We start from the raw sequence: 22,138 nt of genomic DNA, 5'->3' as shown, positions 1-22,138 counted from the left end.
TTATAATTATTCTGTAATCCTTTTATAATTCTTTTAAATCTTTGTCATCCAAATAAAAAAGATACAACCAGGAAACGAGAGCATATTAAAATATGACAGGAAGTAGATGCTCTGCAGCTCAAAAAGTGACCGACACAGCACAAACCTAACAGCTTTGAGGAAGCTGGGCTTGTCATGCTCCCCATTGTTTGGCACATGATCACATCCAAAACACCAAGTTGCAGATCCATGTGGGACCTGCAAAAACGTTCTCATACTGGTTGGTATCTTCAAATCTCGGAGTGTTCGACAACACTGATGACAGATTCATAGTATACAGCAACCTTTCTTTCTGTAGCTTCATTAGCCTGGAATCGGGATTTGGACGATTTGGATCTGATTCAACTACTCAAAATCAAAATTTGACCGTCAATCAAATCGGATCGGAATCGAAACCAAACAATAATAAGTCTGGACTGTTCGGTTCTAATTTTAATTACGTAGAACTGAACAAATTATAATATATATATATATATATATTATGGATTGATCAATTTTTTTATGGTATTACGTGTGTGAAAATATTATAAAAATTTTGAAAAATTTATTTGCTGCTTTATATTATTTCTAATTAAAAGTAAAACATAAAAAAAAAGGAACGAACCGGACCCGGACCGGCGGTTCTGGACCCAGACCTGGTTCGGTTCATGCCTGGGGTGAAGCGTGCGTTTCGAGCTCTCTTCATCACGTATGTCCAGTGGCGACAAAGATTGCAGCAGAAGATAACTCTTGTAGTGAAGGTCAGCATCAATGGCAGCAGCCCAAAGATCATGCAGCTACTGCACATTCTGCTGTCGAAGATCATGGAGCTTAAATCACTCCAGGTGGTTGAGTATGTTCTGAGGCTTGGATTGCAGTGGACTCAATTTCTCAACCCGTTACAGCAAAAAAGCACGGACAACTTGTGGCCAACCAGGTGGTAGTGGAGTTGGGCTCTCCTTTCTTGCTGGGCGACTAGTGGTGGATGACTAAGGTTTAGCATGTGGAAGGAAGGGGGAGAGAATGAAGCCTTCAGGTTCGCGAGCATGCGAGAAGATTAGGAAAGGGGTCTTTTGTTGTGTCAGTCTACTTGTTCTGGGTCTACCTTGTGTTTGTTAAAATGCCTTTGCAGCTGCGGAATGCGGTAGTAGTCCCACGAGAGTCGCATGGACAAGGAATCGAATTCTTATGGTGGCTGCGTGCAGAATGCCTAACACACACCGATCGAAGGTTCTCTCTCCACGCCCAAAACCCTCTTTTTCTTATATTTATTTCACATTATCTATTATCACTCTAATAATTTAAGTCGGAGTACAAAACATGTTGTGACGTAATTCAAATATAAAATTAGGATCAAATTTAGAAGCCTAAGAACTGAATTATTTACAATGAACAGTTATAAATGTTTTCTTACATGGAGTCATTCGGTATGATATACGTGGGGATTTATATGAAAAATAAATTTCATTCCCTTCATTTTTGCTCGAGCCAAGATGATGAAAAATTAACATGTCTGATTTTTTTGGAGAATGAATTCATAAGAATTCACCTATCCCTCCATATCCTATGTGTAAAGAGAAGGTAACTAACTGACAGACTAACTATGCGAGGGAAGCCACTAGAACTAATGAGGCTAAACATTTTTGGACTGAATGGATTTTCCTAGAATTACATGTTTTGATTTCCTAGAGTGGAGGGTTGTAAATAATACTTTTTTTTTCTAGAAAAGAATTCACCTATTCCAATAAGAAAGGAACTTTGACTTGAAGATCATGAATTAAGATTGGCTAAAGGACAAAAGCCTTTCGATTGAATTCACCACGTCTTTATTATTATTATTATTATTATTATTATTATTATTATTTACTGTTTTATTTTGTCACGGTAAAACATAATTAGAATGCTAAATAAAAATAAGTAAATAAATAAATAAAATAAATAGCATGGGTCTGTTTCGGCTCACAAGCCTTCTCATTGGGCCGTTTCTCCATGCGCGGTCCGGCCCGGTCCAAATTACTATGTAATGGCGACTCGCCGATTTATGCCTCGCTTGAGCTTCGAACTCGTTCGTCAGCGAGGAACCTTTAGCCATGGCGTCGTCGCCGGTCGAGAGTCCTACGTCCGGCCCTTCCACTGTCTCCGATGCCATCGGCTCGAGGTCCCTCGTCGCTTGCTACACCAGCCGGATCTGGAGGACGTTGCGGGACCGTCTGCCCTCTCTCAACTCGTCTCTCCTCGCCAAGATGTCCCACATCTTCCGGCGTGGCACCCCGGCTCACCGCCATCGCAGACGGAGGTCCGGTCTTCCGCTTCCGCTGCATTCCAGCGCCACCATGTCTTCTTCGTGAGTTCTTCCCGTTCTTCTTTCCCGCATTCAAGAAACAGGATGTGCTGTACCCTCTTGCTCGTGTGTCTCTTTCTTCTGGTGAGCAAGGGAAGATGAGGTGGACTGCAGAACACGGAATTTTGATAGCCAGATCATCCTTGCAATCCAATCAATTGGTCACGGTCCTTTAGAGGACTTAAACCCTTGTTTTCTTCCATGCTTCCTCTCTAACATCTTTGACGTGTGATAAGAGCCTAGGGTGGGAGAGAAAAAGGGATGATCACTTCGAGGGGATCGACATTATCACTTTGAGGGGATCGACCTCCACGGGCTTGTCAAAAGACCAAATAATATTTCATTGCTTGTCGAAAAGAAACAATTACATTCATCTATATTTATAAAGTTCCACCCAGAGTCCACAAGGACTTGGACTCTTAATAATAAATAAATATTAAATAAACCTCTATCCGACTTTAATTGAACTAAACAGATTTAATAAATATTATTCAAAAGCTCAGAAAATAAAGAGATTCTAACAATTCCTTTCCCTTCAAATCAGCCTTGTCCTTAAGACTGAGCAACATCAAACTCGGGGAGTTTCTCTTTGAGCACTTCAGTCACAGGATATCTATGGCGCATCACAACCCGTTGATCAAGTAAGTACGGTTTCCACTTTTTGATATTGTAAGCAATAGGTCGGCCTTTCAGTGTTGCAATCTTCTGAAAAACCCTCTCCATCCGATGGCTAATGACAGTTGTGACCTTACTTCCACGTCTTCCCTTTAGGATCACTTGTTTTCCATTAATAAAAAACTTTATGATTAGTTTAGAAAAATTCCACGAAACATCACCCAAGGTTGATAGCCATTCAATTCCAAGCACCACTTCGAAGTCTTCTAAGGATAGTAAAAACTAAAAAGAAGTCCATAAGCAACTCTTGGCCCTGCAAAGTAAGTTTAATCTTTGAGCACTTGCTTGCACAGGTTAAAATCCGTCAATCGACGACTTTTACTTCAAATTTGTTACAGTCTTCAATGTGGTAGGCCAATCGGTTAGCAGTCGTACTATCCATAAAATTGTTAGTGCTATCAGTATCAATCAAAACTATAACATGCTGATGTTCCAAAGTTCCTTCAACTTTCATAGTTTGCGGGTTAGAGTAGCCGACTAATGCATGCACTGTATGTATGATAGGTTCAACATCGTCATCAGAATCCATACCTTCATGATTGGAGTCCACATTGTTAGCTTCTGGTTTCTCCCCAATTGATTCAATCATCAGAAGTTGCCCTTGTTTACATCTGTGCTCCCTACCCCACTTTTCATCATAGTGCCAGCATAGACCCTTCGTTGATCTTTCCTTGAGTTCTTCTCGGGTTAGCCTTTGGGTGTTAGGGTTTCGGTTGGGAAGAGATGAGGCGGGTGGCTTGCTGATCATCTGTTTGTTTTCACTTCTGTTTCGACGATTTTTCCTGTTGATTTTTTCCTTATGTAAACGTGCAAATGATATCGTAGCGATCATAGTGCGGGGTTGACGAGCCTTAACTTCACACCGAATATCTGGATTAAGTCCGATGAATGTACCCACCAGTTGTTGTTCAGACCAATCTCTGGCTTGATTTGACAATCGTTTAAACCTGCTCTGATATTCCAATACTGTAGAAATTTGACGAATTTTGAAAAGCTGTCTATCAACATTCTCATATTCAAATGGTCCAAAGCGAACAAAAAGCCCTCTCTTAAACTACTTCCACGAGGGAACTTCGTGGTAAGTTTCATATCAATCATACTACTGGATTGCATCTTTATCTAGCTGAATTGAGGTTATTTCTATCTTGGATTCTTTTGGGGTTCTGTGAAAACGAAAAAAAATTTCTGCCCTAGAGATTCAACTGGTCAGATCCATCTTCCCATCTTGGAAATTCTACCTTAATGCGTAGGTAACTTGTGTCATAAACTTGGGGCCCTTTTCTTGTATCTTCAGATCTGTTCAACGTAAAACTTGAGCTCCCATCTTGTTGAAACATGCTAAAGTGCTCCAATAAGCTCTTTTTGAAATCGTGAAGGGTTTTTTGTAGTCGATTCTCAATTCTAGTTTCCAATGCTTCAATTTATGCTTTCACTGAGTTATCGGTAGTCATTGTGTAAGACTGTAAATCTGTAATCCCCAGTTCTTGTTTCTGATGTCTAGTCAAGGGCATCATCACTATCGACGCGAAGCTACCGAGGAAGCGGACGTTGAGGGTAGTGCTGCGATCGCTGCGTGTGTTGCTAAAGGGCGGCTGCAGGGGAACGAGGGGGGTAGTCGCTGGCTGGGAGCAGCGGCGGCGGTGGTCGTTGGCCGAGAAGCAATAGCGAAGGGGAGGAAACTGTGGTGACCGGCTGCTGCGGCAGAAGATGCAGAGTTGCCCTGTTTCGATCGTCGCGAGGAGGGGAGGTTGCTGCCAAGGTCAAGAGCCAGCAGTGGTGGCGTGGTTGGGGAGTAGCGTCGGTGGTGGTCCGTTGGTCGAGAAGCAGGATGGGTGTGCGTGGTTGGAGGGCGACTGCGGTGCAACGAGGAGGGGAGGTTGCTGGCTGAGGGTTGGGAAGTTGAAGGCTGGGCGGTTGTTGCGACGTTGACAAAGGTTGAGAGGCAGCGAAGGGTCCGGCGATTGCGGCAGCAAAGGATGCTCTATTGTTGATGCCGGTGGAGGAGAGGAAGTGGTGGTCGTTGAGGCTGCGGCGCAACGAGGGGAGGTTGCTGGCTGAGGAGGGCTGGGAGGCTGTGTGCGGGTTGAAGGCTGGGTGGCGACGATGGCGTTGATAAAGGTTGAGAGGCAGCGGAGGGTCTAGCGGCTATAGCAACAGAGGATGCTCTGTTGTCAATGCCGATGGAGGAGAGGAAGTGGTGGTTGCCGAGGCTAGGAGCGATGAGGAAGGGGGGGGGGGGGTGGTCCGCTGGTCGGGAAGCAGATGGGTGTGCACGGCTACAACGGTCATGGTTGCCCTGTTTTGGTTGTCGCGAGGAGGGATGTTCAAGCGGTTGCGACCCAAGGGGAGGCGGGCGGCGGTGGACTCTGGTCGGGAAGCGGTCGCGGGGCTGCGGCGGGACGGGACGCTGGCAGCGTCATCTCTGGCGAAGGCTCGGCTAAGGATGACTGCGGTGGAAGGTGGGATAAGGTGCCCCTTTCTCACTCGAGCGGGTTGGGGTGTGAGCGACTGGAGGGCAGCTGCAACGCAATGAGAGAGAGAGAGAGAGAGAGAGAGAGAGAGAGAGAGAGGGTGCTGGTTGGGAAACAGCGGCGGTGGTGGTCGCTGGCCGGAGAGCAGCGGCGATAGTGGTCACTGGTCGAAAGCAGGGGCGAAGCCTTGCTCGTGAATGTGGCTGCGACGATCCTTTCTCACTCTTCTCACTTTTTTTTTTTTTTGAGATGATGATAACTGCTGCGAAGTGTTGTAAGGAATTGCAACGAGAACGTCGAGGATCGCTGCTTTGATACCAAATGATAAGACCCTAGGGTTTTATCATTGAAACAAGAGGAGAAAAGGGGATATCACTTCGAGGGGATTGACCTCCTTGATCACTTCGAGGGGATCAACCTCCTAGGGTTTGTCAAAAGACTAAATAATATTTCATTGCTTGCCGAAAAGAAACAATTACATCCCTCACCCGGAGTCCACTAGGACTTGGCCTCTTAATAATAAATAAATATTAAATAAACCTCTATCCGACTCTAACTGAACTAAACAGATTCAATAAATATTATTCAAAAGCTCAAAAAATAAAGGGATCCTAATAATGTGTTATACCATTTCTTCCTTTGGTCAAACCATTTTGATTGTTAATATTTCCACAACTACTATTATTCTCTATGCTTTGTTTGTTCGCACTTCTTTGACTCTGTGGTATCATCTATTTAGAAGCGATAGGATCTGATCGGAATTCTCGACATTGGTCCTCCTTCTGGTCCAATCAATTTGTTCAGGCATTTAGAGAGCCAGCTGGTAATACCAACCTGGTTGAGGATCGGTGGATTTCAGAAACCATGATTTTAGCCTTACTTCTCAATAATCTAGAAACAACATGCCAAAACGAAAATAATCTTTGAAATAATCATGGTAGATTAGTTTAAAGCCGGTTTACTATCTTGCATGCTATGTTGCATTAATTTTCTGATGTTCTATTCGAATTAATACTCTGATGTAGTCACATTTTCATAAGAAACAGTAACAAACTATTAGTTGGCTAACCAGTTTGAAACTCCATATTGCAGAATTGCAGCCAGAGCATCAAGAGCGTCCATTATGTTAGAAGACATTATGGAATATGTATTATACAATTTGCATAATGTTCAGAAAAGTTTGCACTTTTGGCAATCTCGAGCTGAGGTGTTGTTGTGTTAATTTATTTATTGTCTCAGTGTTACTTGCTATATATGTTTGAGGAAGAGTTATTCAGCAGTAAACACGAGACATTCACTCTTTTTTTTTGTTAATGAAAATGCTATGTCTGTTGTTCTTAGGGAACAAATGCTCGGAAGATTTATTTCATGATCTTTGAAAGAGGACCATTGGCCTTTATTGATGGTGCTTATGAAATGATAAGCAGACTTGGCCCCGGTGGCGCTCCATTTCAGCATCTATCTCATGCTGCTTCCAATACAATATCTCACAAAATTGCTAGTTTGACCATTCTAAGGCGCTGCCTCGCTGATTTTCTTGCACAGGTTTCCCTGCATCATATATTTGTTTTATTATTGTTGTATTATCTATTGCGTATCTTTCTACTTCTAGACTAGATGATTGAAGTGATGATAAGATTTTGTTGTGAATCTCCCTAATCTCTTTTACTCTAGGTGTTATTAATTCTACATGTTTACCTATTCTTGTAGGTTTATTTGGAAGTTAACAAGTATGGTGGAACATTGATTGAAGATGCTGACAAGTCACTGCCTTTTGTGCTGCTGTCCATAAATAGCCTTTTCGTAAAACTAGAAGCTTCCATTTCCCAAGCACATGAACTGCTTGTAGTTCATAATGTCAGTCTAATAAAATAGAAATTTTTTAATTTAAATCTTTTAACATAAAATAGGAAATTAGTATACATAAGACTTATGTTGCTTTCTTTTCTCTTCATGCTTTATGTGATTATGGAAGAGTGACAAGTCCTCTGTGGATCAGAATGGCTCATATATACTTCACTTCGAGAAAATACCTGAGGTGGACCTTGAAATATCTCAGTGGACGGAGACTAATATAAGGGATACTACAGATCTGATTTATCAGAATATCCAGAGATTAGAATCATATTTATCTTTCATTGTAAGTAGACTCTTAGACTCTTAATAAGGACTCATGGTTTAGTTTTGTTTCTGGGCAGATATAGTTGATCTTGGTAAATGCTGTCAATTTTCTTTTAATTTTTTGGTCAGTTTGCACTTTGTCTTTTTGTAATATGCAATTATGGATGATGATAATGATGTCATTTGCTGCACTTTATTTAATGTATTAGGAGGGCGGGATTTAAGAAATTTCATACATTCAATTGATCATATTTTGTCAAAAAGGAGAAGAGAATATTAACTGAGTCTTTGAGTGAGAGCTTTTTTATGTCTGCTTTTGTGAATTGGTTAATTGATGAACAGTTTGACCCCAAGAAAGCTATTATGAATTACTTTTAATTGTCTGGTTAGGCAAGAATCTAGAACTTGAAGATTCAAAATAGCTGTAGAAATCATTTTTGTGATGTCAATCTAAGGTGTAATCCAGAAATGGGGTCATCTTAATGGGTGGTTATGCTTTATCCATCCCATTGACAAATAGCAAAAGAAGTTACTATCAAGTTGTGATGGTGCACTTGCTTTGCACACAAAATCATGGAAATAAGGATCCTTTATTTGGGCTTCTCTGTGCACCTAGGTGCAAACATCTTGAATATCCAAGAGCACTATGATTTTGGAATCCAATTAGTCCATGTTGCTGGGGGGGTGCTACTGCCACCTCCTACTGATAGATGAATGGAACAAATGTACCAAACCTCAAAAGATATAGATCTCCCTATTCTTCCTCAAAAAGAAAAAAAAAGAAATAATTTTATTCTTTTTTTTTTGGGTGGGGGGGTTGGGGCATGTGGTTGAAAAATATAGATCTCCACATACCTTGCCATTTTTTTGAAATATTTTAAAGAAAAAACTTAGTAACTCACCATTGTTCTATCTACAAATATGATGCCAAACATGAATATTTCAAATGCTTGTGAATTCCACCTGCTGATTGTTATGGACTTCATGTTATCTATCATTTGCCATTTCCAATGTGCTTTAAAAATTCCTTTTATTATATGACCTATATCAGAAATTGTTTCTTTAGGGTGTTTTGCTGATTAACGATGATAGTGTGGTTCATATTAAAGGTACATTTGGTTCATTTCAACTCAATCCAAAAGTCCCTTGTGCCCAAATTGACACGCCTTTATAAATAATATCCTCAATAACCTTGAACTATGGTGAGCTGATGTTATGGAGGTTAGCCAAATGACTGTGGGCTGTGGTTACAAAACTGATTTGTAGTTTTGACTTTTGACTTTTGACTTTTGACTTTTGAGTAAGGTTCGCAATTTTGTATACCATTAGTGTAACGGTCAGAGCTTGGACTGGTTCTCTACCGGTGTACTGAGAAGTTGAAAAAAAAAACTGCTGCCTAGTACCAGGCCCGACTGTCAAAATTCTATAAAAAAGTTGAAAAAACATCAAAAAAGAAATGGCCTAGTGTCAGACTTTAGTACAAGTCATGTATAGGGTGTAGCAAGTGGTAAAGGTCTTGAACCGAGTGTATCATTTGATTTACCATGGTTCACATATCGATAGGCTGTTGGACTGGTAAATGATGCCCATACTCTACCATAGTGGATGGTATTGTAAACCTTGATTTTAGGTATCCAGCTATTGGAGATCACTGGATAGCCGATGATTGAATATCATTTGTTGGTTATGATAACTAGTGAATGGCTGGCTCAGGAACGACAATGATCGACTGTCAAACATCTCGTGGTTGATGATACATTATTGTTAAAAGATGAAATTTTTTTTATGATCTTGTAATGTTTGACAATCAGTCAACAAAATGATGTTAGGTGGGTGGCATTCAGTAACTAACATTCTATTAGTTGTCTAATTTACCAATAACCGGTGATCATAACTGACAATAAACCAATAATTGAGATCAATAATTGTCAATCCATAGGAAGTTAGAGCTCATCGAGTATTTATTTGTTTGGGATCCATATTACTGGCCATCAGACAAACTTATAAATTTCAGATGATTAATGGCTGACTTTATCAATCTCATGGTCTTTTGGTGGTAAGGCAGGTTAATGTTTTGTCAGACAATTACCAACCATCGTCAGTCACTAGTCAGTTATCTATTGTCTCTGATTGGTCTAACAACCATATTTCTCAACTAAAGATATGTGGAGACCAACAATCTCTAAAGTGTCATTTTTCTTCATCAACCATGGTTTATTGGATTAGATAGATTGGTGAAGAATTTGGGATAGATTGACTGGAAAAATATTTAGATGTAACATCTATAATATCTATAATTTTCAAAAACATGCTGACATCGTAGTACAAAACAAAATTACAGAAAACCCCTCAAAGCAAAGTAAACCATAGTCCCATGATCACTCTTTTTCTCCCTCTCTATCTCTCTATATATACACATCACCCCCACTCAAAGGCTTGACGTCCTCGTCAAGCCCCAACATAACCCAGATCAAACCCTAGCATAGTGCATGTGAGGCGTAGCCCAGTGGTGGCTCCACGCCGTGACGAGTCCTCTGACTCCGTCTACGGGTAGCCCTTTCCTACTCGAGCCCCCTCACCATGCTCAAATACTAGGTCGGCTCTGATACCAAATGTCATGACCCGGGTCTGATGGGCTAACTGACCTATCAATTTCGTTTGGTCTAAACCACTGACCAAAATACTTAAGCTGAAGTTGATAGTAGTATACTCATCAGACCCTTATAAGTCAATCTTAATCCTACCCACTTTCGATGTGGGACTAATCAGGGGTGTTACATACACTCACACACATATATATGCACACACATATGCATCCAGTAAGAGGCACATGCAAGCAGTGGCGGAGCAGTGGAGAAAAAGGTCAGACCTTTTCTCTTGTTTGTGCTTTCTTTCCTTCGGCATAGTTGGCTGCCTCCGATGGAGGTGTGACTGCTATTACTAGCATCACCACTTCTTTAAGTCTCTTTTACTTCTTGCAACAGTATTATATCAGTTGTAACAGGCCCAAATCAGCAATTCCTGACCTAGACTTTCTGATTTTGATCAGTTTCCATTGAGCTAACTCAGGTTTGAGAATGGCCACTTCAGATCCTGGATCAGAATGAAATTGGCCTATTCGGCGAAACTTGTTTAAAATTATTGTTTTAAATATACTAAACAGTGAATGAATCAGAAAGTACATTTGACTTCAGCCACATACAAAATACAATATCCTAATAATACTTCCACACTTCTACCACAGAAGTTGGTGCTCGGAAAACAATGATGGTAGATGAGCATATAATCTGGTAGATGTCTTTCAGAGAAGTATTCATTTTTGGGTTATAATTTTTTGTTCCATCATTCTTACTATTTTCATTATGTTGTCATGTGTAACAATTGTTTTTTGAATTTGTGCTTGTCAGCTTTCCACATGTCAAAAACCAAAGAGATTGACATTATATTGGTTACATTACACCTGCGGTGCAGTTGGCCTCTCACTATGTTCAGTGTGGCTCTTGCGGCATAGTAGTTTGACGGGAAGCTCTGACATAGACAATTGGATCTGTGAAGCAAAGGAATCTGCAACTGGATTTCTGAAGGATCATGTTGAACAACCAGTATGCTGCATAAATTTTTTATTTGATACTGTTTTTACTTCTCAGTGCTAGCCAACATGATCTGGTTGAGTCAAACTTGGTGCTTTCTTGAGTGTGAATACGAAGACAATCCTAACTTCAACCATGCCCTTTGGAATTTGAACTAACCATTGCTGCAATAGCTCAAGTCAGTGGACCAAAGCTGACCAATAATGGCCTTAGCTTAACTCCAAGGTTCTCATCTAATTAAGATGAGACATGTTATGATGTGCCTCAACTTTACTGTAGCTATCAAGAATATCTCTGCCTTACTACCTTTTCAAGTTTCTTTTCCTCTACACTAGTACACTGTTAGATCAACTGGTTGTTTTGACAAGATCAATTCTCCTTCACCTTAGGAGGAATTCCAATGGAAGAGCTTGAAGAAGAAAGATCTCCAACTGTTCCCACTAGTCCATTAACGCATTTTTAGAAGTTCCATGTGAAAAGAAGCAAACATCTACTAGTGGAATGAAGGATCACTGCCAGTAAGGATCCTCCTACCCTTGAGCTTTGACAACCGTAGAAACCCTTTCTTCACCATTTATAATAAAGGGAGTTATTGGTCCAAGATCCAGTGGTGTTGTCATTTCACCTCGGTTCCCTCAGTTTTAGAGGTTACATGATGAGGCTGTTAAACTATTCATGGTATGTGACAAGCAGAGCCAAGATGTTCAGCTGTCCTTAACCATGATCTTAGCTTCTTGTCTATTTGATTGGAGATGTGGGGGGCCTATATGAATTCCTCCAAGTAATTTTGGTTTAGCCTTCTTTTGTTATCATGACAGCTCACTTGCCGAAGTTATTATAGTTTCTGTTTTATCATCTTGGTTTCTTTTGCCATCTCTTCTTTTTTCCTATTTTAAGTGATCTTTAGGCTGAGAAAAGGCCCTGAGTCAAAATGATTTTTTGATATCATTACAAGATCTCTAGGACCAAGTAATGGAGGATTTTGCCGGTCTTTAAAAATTTCAATGCTAAATCAAATTCTACTAAGTTACTAATCAAGTCATCACTAATGCCCAATATGGAAGTGCCTCTAATGGACTTCACTTAACCTATTAGATTATTGAACTGAATCTTGACGATCTTCACAAAGGTTCTTTTCATTATGTTCGCCAGACTAATCTCCTTATCCACCTGGTCTGATTATCATTCTTGAAGTGAAGCAGCATCACTGATTTCTTCATGAGCCATTTGATAGAAGAATATCAATTTTAAACAGGACAAGATAACATGACCCAGAGTTGACATTGATAAGGGATAACATTTTTTAGGAAACCTAAAGTAGCATGTCATGATCCCAATTAATCTGAGAATGGCATGATGTGATCCATTTGAAAAAAAAAAAAAATATTATTAAATATTTGTGTTAAATTGAATACTTTTACATATAAACCTAAATTGATACAAATCTAACGATGAACACAAATGGACTAAATTTATTGACAGCAAGGAACACAATTTTGTTCGGACTGATTCATATCAATTAGCATTTGTCAATCTGGGCATGAATATGGATGTGGATTGCCAGCAGTTAGGGCTTTGCATGCGGTCTATTTGACTTCTCAAATATTGACGCCTCAACTTCTTGATGCTACTCGCTAGCTTGCCTCTTGGTTCTCCTCCTTTCTCTCCTCTCCTCCTGCCTTGTCTCCTCTTCTCCTCCTCCTCTTCTTTTCTGTCTCCTCTGGTACACATTGGTGTACCTTGTGTTGGTACTCAGCATGGGTTGGATTGGTATTCGTTTGGCTATGGACTGGATCCATACTGGTATAGTCTTGGACTGTCCGGCACCCGAAATTAAATTCATTGGTTGACTCTCCTACTTATTTTTAAACTAGAAATTTAGCACACACGTGATAAGCTTTTTTGGGACTTCATGTTTAACATGTTTAAAGCTTAAGGGTTTAGCTGCTGGTGATGTAGTTGGATCAAAGTTCTTTGTCAATCACCAATGATCTCCATCGATGACTCTGTTACTTGTTATTTATCACCCAAATGAGGCCTGTGACAGGGTAACTTCCTCCCTCTATCCCATGCTATTCATCTTGGCAGTGGATGTTCTTACTAGATCACTTCATTTACTGAACGAACTTGGTTTAATTAATGGCCTGTTCTTCAAATTATCATTTTGCATACTGCATGTTGACCCATTTTTGGCTGAAGAAAGGAGGTTGCTCTTTGTTGTTCTAAACTTGCAAGTCTTCCAATTAATTTTAACAAGCACAAGCAATCTAAATTGGCTCACAACATAAGCTTCCGAAAAGGCTTCCTTTATTAATTTAAGCTTTGATTTCCCTCAGCAATATCCAGGTTTGACAAACTTGGTTTTCGTGGCATAAGAGTTATTCCTAGCTAAATGGAGGAGATTTGAAGATGGGCTTGTTTTCCTCTGTTGAACCATGTGGAAGGAGAGGAACGATAGAATCTTCAAGGTTGCCTTGGTGACTTTTAGGCAGTGGACTTTGATGTTTTTTGGGATTGAAGATTCAACACATATTTAGTTACTTTTATTTTGTTCCTCACCTTTCTTTCTCTCCCTCACTTTCTCTCTTTTCTCATCCTTTTTACTGTACTTAATGAATAAGACTGCAGTGGTGCTACTTTTGCCTCAAAAGAAAAAAAAGGAAACCATATAATGTCTCTTGCATTTTTAAGTGATTCTGTAAGTATGACCTGTGGGCTTATGCTTCATGGCTTGCAGACCTATGGGCTTATGCTTCATGGGTGGAGACACCATGTTTCAAGCAGGAACCATGCCCTATGAAAAAATCTTTGTTGTAGCTTTCAGGCCTAGATTTTGGAGTATTGGTTTAATGAGCTGAAGCTTTTTATGTCTTGCTTAAAGAGTTCTTATCAAATGTAATGGTGATAGTTAAGTTTATGACTCATGGAAACTTCTCAGTTCTTACCTTCTGTTTTTTTAGTTGATGCTGTATACTATTTCACAGATTGAATGCATAGACTGTTTATGCTAAATCAAATTAATTATGATTTTTATCTGATTTTCAGTCTGCAATTTTCAGCTTATTTCCATCAGAGATGAACTTTTTGAAACATTTAGGAGGAGACATAAAGGCGTGATGGAAATAGAAGAGGTGCAGTTGACTGCCGATTCTTTACACAGGTTAAGTTCTACTATTTCTTTGTGATCTATGTATATAACTGATAGTCTGATACCACAAGTCAGCAATTTAATCAACTTTCTGATTTTGTGTGGCCTTTGTTCCCCTTCCAATCGTTAGTGTTTTGGTGGAAAAGGTAAATTTCCAGTGAATTTTCAATATAATTACATGGACAACCATTAGAATCTGCGATTCTGCGTTGTGTGGGATCTTCTCTTTATTTCATTTTTTCAGCTGGTTTGACAATGGAACCAAAATTGCTATTCTTGGTTGATGCTCACCTTATTGGCTGCTGGATTCTTAGTGACTTTTGGTGAATTTCCAGGATGTTGTTGGCTTTCTGTGAGCAAACAAAAGGTCAAAAGCTACCAGAGAATATTCCAGATCAGGAAATGCTGGAAATGGTCATGGCCAGGTAAAAATTACAATTCTTAAACATACCTAAAGCTGTTTTATACAGTATTTACTCTGCACCCACTCTCTGATGACAAGTGATGACCATTTTCTACATTGACTTTCTCGTGCATGTGCAAATATGTTTGCTTCAGTCTTCAAGGACAGAAATAATGTTACGTATTTTGTTTATTTACACATGCTTCTATTACTTTCTTTTTCTGAACTATTGATCTTTACATAATATGATGGAATCTCACAATGATCGTTCACTTCTACCATTTTTTCACAATGTATCCAATTGCTTTGGTGGTTGATGCTTTTTAATTTGGAATCATTTTGCAATTGCCTTCCCAATATCCCGCTTCTTTTCTTTTGTATATGCATCGTCAATCCGTATCTGTTTCGCTGTATATAAAGGATAGGCTTGCGGATCAATATCAATAATATCTTGTGCGGACCTCCTATCAAGTCCTCTTATAAAACCATGGATTCCATCCTGCCTCATGCTACCAATTCGACTTAATTGAGGAGGGGCAGTTGGCTGCCTCATGTTGATCGACCTCTGGATTCCTTGTGACGCAAATCTACCGCCACCGCCACCGCTACCGCTATGCTCTCATCGTGAGTCAGGTCGTCGATGCCTCATTGCTTCCTTGTAGATATACTGATGCTCTAGTGATGCACGAATACCAGCTTTGATATCCAAGTTGATTTTATCGTCGCGACCCTCATTGTCATCATACATTGATTCTTGCGTAGCCCTATAGTATTCTTCCTCAGCTCTTGTCTACTTTTTTTATTGTATCTTCTATTGTCTGTTATAACTGGTTTTGAAATGATTTACGGACCTCCGTCAAGGAACCTTCTTGCATTTTGCAACATCAGATACCCACTGACCAAATGCATCTTGACTTAGGTGATTCCTCCACCCTTGCTGATGTAGTCACAATAAATGTATTGTTAATGATGATGGTTCCTGTCCATCTTTCAGGCATGATCCCGAGCGTTCTCATGTGCCTGTTCCTTTGGTGCTATGTTCCTAGAAAAATTAAATCAAATAAGCTAGTTGCGATTAGTCCTAATTTAAAATAATAAAGTGCAATTACACATAATATCGTAATGAACCCTATTTTGTCACTATAAATATGTCAATCAACCTATTTGACATTAAATACGTAGAATTGACTCAATATCATTAAATTTATCATTGAATATACTAATTACAGTAATAAAAACATAATTAAACTCTAATTAGCTTTATTTTATCACTATAAATATATCAAACACCCTAAAAAGTATTAGATATGTAATTATGATCCAATATAGGTTAAATTACGATGAAATCATCATTAGATAAACAAATCACATCATTAACATAGTTAATTACTCACTAATTATTTCTCTTTTATCACTATAAATATGTCAAGCACTCTAATAGACATTAAAGACATTTAATTGACCCAATAATTTTCAATATCATCATAGTTAATTAATCTCTCATTAGTCCTCTTTTACCATTATAAACATGTCAAACACTCTAATAGGTATTAAAGACTTTGAATTGACCCCATATTGATTAAATTTTGATTAAATCATCATTAAAACCATTAATCATAGCATTAAAAAAAAATTAATTAAAACCTAATTAAACCTATTATACCATTACAAACATATAAATCGCCTTAATATGCTTGAAATATAAATATTTGATCTATTAAGTGTAATTTTAAAAAAATCAATATTAAACACACTAATCGTAACATTAAATACCTTAATTATTTCCTAATTAACACTATTCTACCATCAAAAGCATATCAAACAACATATTGGACATTGAGTCATTAATCACACAGAATAAGCTTAATCATCTTATAAATCAATAAAAATCTAGAAAGAGAACATATACCTCTTGATTAGAGTGAACTTCCTCTGAAGCCTCGCAAATTAACCTCCTAGATTTGATCCAATCTACAAATCATAGTCTTGTTGAGTTTAGGAGAGTGAAAATGTAAGAATGAGGGAGAGATATGAGTGAAAAAGAATTTAAGAGAGTTGATTGAGAAAGTGAAATGAGTTGAAAGAGGGAGGAAAGGATTTAAAAACCATTTTCTAAGCCTCAAACGGTCAATTTGACCGTTTGAAATAGGGTAATCTTGGCCTTTGATCCGTAATGATCTGATTTCGATCGTTACCATCGGGTATAGACCCCGTATCACCCAATAAGGGGTCATGTGACAGTATTGCCCACTAGAGGACGGTCTGTGTACCAATATCTTATTGAACTGATACATATCGTTCGTACCAAGCGGTACAGGTCGGCACAACAATCTTTGCTTAAATTCACAATTATTATGATTTTTTTCACATCCATTAATACCAGTATAAGTTAATTACTTCGACTTGTTGAATTGTCAGAAAGATGCTTCTTGATAATTGATATGTTAGTGTACCATTCAAGGTTATAAATCTCGGTCTGATACTAGTTTTGGTAATCTACTAGATCAATGTGGTGACATATTGATCCATGCCACCTAGTTATAAACCACATAAAATATTAAGATTTTAAATGCTGATCTTTATCGGAACATATGGTTCGATACCGGTCCAAGCATGGACCGATAAATACTGGATGGTATGCATCATACTGATTGGTACTTGAAACCAAGGATTGAAATATCGTACCGTACCGGAGTTTTGACATTCGTTCGGTACGTTACGGTATTGTATATCGCTCGGTATACCATTGATATATATATATAAAATTTTCGACGGTGTCACCTCTCTTCTCCCCACGTTAGGTGACGTCACATATATATATATATATATATATATATATATATATATATATATATATATAAAAGTAAAAAAATCTGTGATATCGCCTATATATATATATATATAATACCATCCGATATGGACAGTATTATTCGAAATTGAAGACCTTGCTTGAAACCATAAGAACATTATAATTTAGTTGTCTGATGATTTGTTTGTATTAACTAGAACTATTCTATGATTGTAACAATTGTATACCTTCGTTAAAAAGAAGTAAAATTTTTTGCATCACCTTTTCAGGAAACTAATAATTGATTATTTCCGATGAGGGCTTTCTTTTATTTTCCATAGGAAATGGTGCTTTTTCACACTTGTGCTCATTTAATTATTGCAGGCTTGAACTGAGATTATTCCCTTTTTTAAGTTGTTATTAGTTTCCTCTATATACATCCAGATAACTAGTAGATGTGTTACTGCAGATATGAGAAAGAGGTGATGCACCCGCTTCAAAATCTCTTGAGTGGAGAGCTTGCTCGAGCAATGCTTATTCAGGTTCTTTTCTCCCTTATCTTAAAATAGATGTTATGACTGATCTTGATGCTATTGCATATTAACTCTGTGGAATTACAGATTCAAAAGCTGAAGCTGGATCTTGAGACGTAAGTTGAATCATTTTCATCTGGATGTTTCAATAAAAATATATTATTATATGTTGTTCTGAGTCTTTTGACTGCACTAAAGAATTTTTTTTTTTATACAGAGCAATGCTTGAGCTGAATCAGATTCTTAAGGCAAATGAAATAAATTTTGCTATTCTAGCTGCTCTACCAGCCTTTTTTCTTTCTCTTCTTCTGCTTGTGTTGGTACGGGCATGGGTTATTCAGGTAGGCACATATAATTGTTAGATCTTTATTATGGTTTGCAAAGTTCTTATATTTTAGTTGAATTATGATGAAAACTTTGTTATAATTTGTGAAATTCTTGCACATCTATGACATTATCTTTTGGGTATTTTTTCAATATTTTCAGTTGGTTCTTTCATTCTGTTTAAATATGATATTGGCTGTGTTTTTGAGGGAACCTTGACATTTCATATAGGAACATGCTATAAAGATAGGCACCTAGCCTAAAGTTTCAACTTTCTAGAAACTACCTTGTGTTAAGATTAATATGTGCTTTTAAAGTAAAAACTGCTGAGACATGGTTGTTGTTAATCATCAATGAATAGTAGAGCTGTAAGTGATGAAGTTGGAGCAGCTGATTAGATTGCACATTTGGAAAAGAAGTCTAAAACAAATATGAATCAAAGCTCTAGTTGTTGTATTTTGGCTGTTGTTTCCATGATAGGTTATATTTTGTAGCTAAGTTTGGAATAAATATTATTGCACAATTCGAATAAGTAGGGCTGTCATCGCTGAAGCAGTTAAGACTAAAATTGTGAGAAATCATTGCAAGCACAAGCTACCTCTCCGTTGGATCTTTTAGTTTGCTAATTAGTTGAGCCTATCGACATCTTATATCCCAATGAAAAGATACTAAAAATAGAAGTTGATGATTGAAGGTTCTTTCTTCAATTGACCTCAACTCTCTCATTTAGTTGGTCGATCAGGATGCTGTGTTTCAAAGATTCTCAGTAATCATAAACCATGGTGGAGCTAAGCAAAAAATACAAATGCAATAAGAAAAATGAACGCTTTTGCTAATGAAGGACAAAGCAAACTGGAAGTCTCTTTTGTAGAAATGGACTTTGAGAGATGCGTGGCAAGATATGCAAACTAGGGCAGTCAAAATATATTTTTACAGTAGTTGCTGGACCTTTGTATTGATGATCCGGGACCGAATTATGAAATTCAAAATTTCAAATATTCTCTTTTGACCTCTTGGTCTTTTGTGGCATGTGATATTAAATGGAAGATGGAATGGCTTGGATGCGTGCTACAAAATTGTTGCAATAAAAAAATAATATCCTAATTAGATTATTCAGGATTGGCTCTTTGATTCTTTTTCAGTTGATATCTGTTCTCAAGCCAAATCTGAAAAGCTAGGGCATGGATTTGAGAGGACGAAGAAAAAACTAGAGAACAGTTGTTATATATTTTGTCTATTTTATTTAGAACTAAGGATCTGGATGGTAATTTTCCAAGTCATGGTACACATGGCATGACAAGGCATAACAAGGCTTCAAAGTGCTAGCTTTATGAGCCTCAGCTTCTCAGAAAAGCCTAAAAACAACCTCTATAGCTATCAAATAGAAGTACTAAAAATGTGGTGTATTCAAAATATTTTCTAATTTTTTTTTTTCAATAGGTTGGAACTAAGTTCTCCATTGTCTAGTGTGTCTACAGTTAATTGAAAACTATAACTGCTTGGTCCTTGAAAATCATGATGAAACAATCTCTTCCAACAGTAACATGGATTTCATTGCAATATTTAAACAGAATCTAAAACAGCATATAGAAATTCCTTAGCACAGATTTGGAGATCTTCTCCATGCATCTAAAATGAGGAGTCATTGCATCTGGCAAATTCTTTGGCTTATTTTGGTTCTACTGCAATATAAAAAAGGGAAATGTTTGAGCCATGCCAACATGAAAGCCTTGATGCAGGTATCTGCTTATATTGTTTCATCTATTCAGAAACATAGGGCACTACTATTTTTGGAGAGATTGATTTAAAGAGGTCACACTTAAGTTTGGTTGATTGGAGATTCAATGGAAAACAGGTTTTAGCAAAAGGTGGGGCAATAAGAGCGGGTCATGATGTGGTTAGGTATTTGATGCACGATGGAGAGACACTTAATGCTCCTTTGTATCAATCAGCATGTCTTTGTTCCCTTTAACTTGTTGACTTCAGAAGTTGCTTTCCTTGACTGGCCAATCAGATAATTTTTGTGCATGCTCATTTGATAATTATTTCTTGTTTCCAATGTGCATTTTTATTTAATCTTTCTTATAAAGCTAACCTAATAGTGAATTGCATTGCTAAAGTTGTTGGTAGCCCACTTGAATTCTAATTACTGTAGATAATATCAGGATAAAGGTGCAGAAGGCAGAGGGAGAGTTGCTCGCAGGAAAAGGCGGCTTCTTGTTGTTGAAGTTGAGAAAAGACTGGTGCAGTTCCAGACTTGCATGGATGAAGGGAAGGTACAATTGAACATATTTTGCAAATTATTTATATTGGTGAAAATTTTGAAGTTCACTTTCCGTTAAGATATACAAGTGTTTTTTAATGCTTTCGTCTTTTGTGTAATTCAGTTTATTTGGTTTGAGATTGTTGTTGCTTGTTAGGTTGAGACCTGATACCTGTTACCCTCTTTTAGTACCTATCAACTGGTTTTAAGTATTAGGAGAATATAAGCTCCTCAAACTTGATGCTGTTTGCAGCTGTTCATCATTATTGTCCTGATACCAGATTTCTCTTTGTGAGTGGACCGGATGAGCCCACATCATGTCTCAACCTACTGGCCCCAAGATTCTAGTCTTCCAATACATTATATGCCAAAACTGAAAAACTTTCAGAATCAGATCCTTGTTACTGTAATAGTTGCAAACTGGCTTTGTTAACTGGCAGTATGTGTTTTTGCGATGCTTTGGTGAGTCTTATAAGTGAAGGATGGAAATTTTGATTAAAAAATTGAAGTAATAGTGGTTTTAATAAACATTTGCCAGGGTATGCCAAAGTCAAGGATATATACATATTCTAAATGCAGTTCAAAAGATACATGAAAATTATGGCTCCTTGTTACAAGAGCTAATCTTCAGAAGATGCTTTTGGCCGAAAATGGTTTTTTATCTCTAAAAGATGAACTGTGGTTTTGTTTTGCTAAAACATGACTATTAGATTATTTTTTTCACTATTCCACTAGAAGTTGCACATATTCTTTGTCAGAGAATGAATGTTTCACCCGTTGTGTATGAAACATAGAAAAACTGTCGGTTGTTGCCTGTTAAAATTCTAGTCATTCCACTTGGTAACTTTATATTAACCAAAGAAACATGGATCACGTATTTAATACCCCACAACTTTTAATTAAATAGGAGGATGATGCTCGATGCTTGTATGGATTGGTGTTGTGTAGTCTTGATCACCTGTACAAGGCAGTGGAAAGTCATGCAAAGGAAACCGGCGAGTGGATAAGGTTAGTGGTGTTTTCTTCAAATTTCTTATTGCATATGTTGATGGTATTAATGAGTGCAAACGATCTTTTTTTTTTTTCCCCTTTGCAGCCTGCGACAGGATATTGTGGACTTAGCTAAGCCGGATTTGAAAACCATATACAAGCTTACTGTTACTTCAAGAATGGGGCGGATGTATGATTGCTTGCTTCCTTCTTCAAAGCGGCAGTGATCAACGATTTCAGTTTTTCACCTTTCAGACTCTATTATTAAATAGCTTGGCAGGGATTATGTTATCATCCACACTATGACTTACAATATTATATATTGTTACTTTGCATATGTAATCTTTAATTTACATTGTCACTTTTGTGTTTTTTTCTGTTTGTTTTACACATTCAGGTGTCATTTTTTTGAGTCATTATTACATGTGTGTGTGTGTGTGTGTTTCTCATTGATCAATGGCATGATGGATCTT

General features: G+C 38.0%; 1 protein-coding gene across 2 annotated transcripts; it reads left to right on the top strand.

Moving 5' to 3' along the window:
* Positions 1 to 804: 804 nt before the first annotated feature.
* On the top strand, positions 805 to 22,118 carry LOC135640028 (protein DGS1, mitochondrial-like). 2 transcript variants are annotated; one of them, XM_065154116.1, is made up of 14 exons: positions 805 to 1,248; positions 6,598 to 6,712; positions 6,847 to 7,050; positions 7,216 to 7,362; positions 7,481 to 7,645; positions 11,034 to 11,228; positions 14,276 to 14,376; positions 14,700 to 14,789; positions 18,025 to 18,097; positions 18,176 to 18,204; positions 18,306 to 18,429; positions 20,578 to 20,688; positions 21,583 to 21,683; positions 21,772 to 22,118. In XM_065154116.1, exons 1-14 carry the CDS (start codon positions 1,139 to 1,141, stop codon positions 21,890 to 21,892), a joined length of 1,686 nt encoding a protein of 561 aa, XP_065010188.1. In that variant the 5' UTR covers positions 805 to 1,138; the 3' UTR covers positions 21,893 to 22,118. The 2 variants fall into 2 exon arrangements, with proteins under 2 accessions (XP_065010188.1, XP_065010183.1); XM_065154111.1 differs by lacking the exon at positions 805 to 1,248 and adding an exon at positions 2,083 to 2,362.
* The last annotated feature ends 20 nt before the right edge of the window (positions 22,119 to 22,138 follow it).

The sequence above is a fragment of the Musa acuminata genome, chromosome BXJ1-4 (genome assembly GCF_036884655.1).
Source record: "Musa acuminata AAA Group cultivar baxijiao chromosome BXJ1-4, Cavendish_Baxijiao_AAA, whole genome shotgun sequence".
NCBI classification, from domain to species: Eukaryota; Viridiplantae; Streptophyta; class Magnoliopsida; order Zingiberales; family Musaceae; genus Musa; species Musa acuminata.
This window is presented reverse-complemented; position numbering and strand designations above follow the sequence as displayed.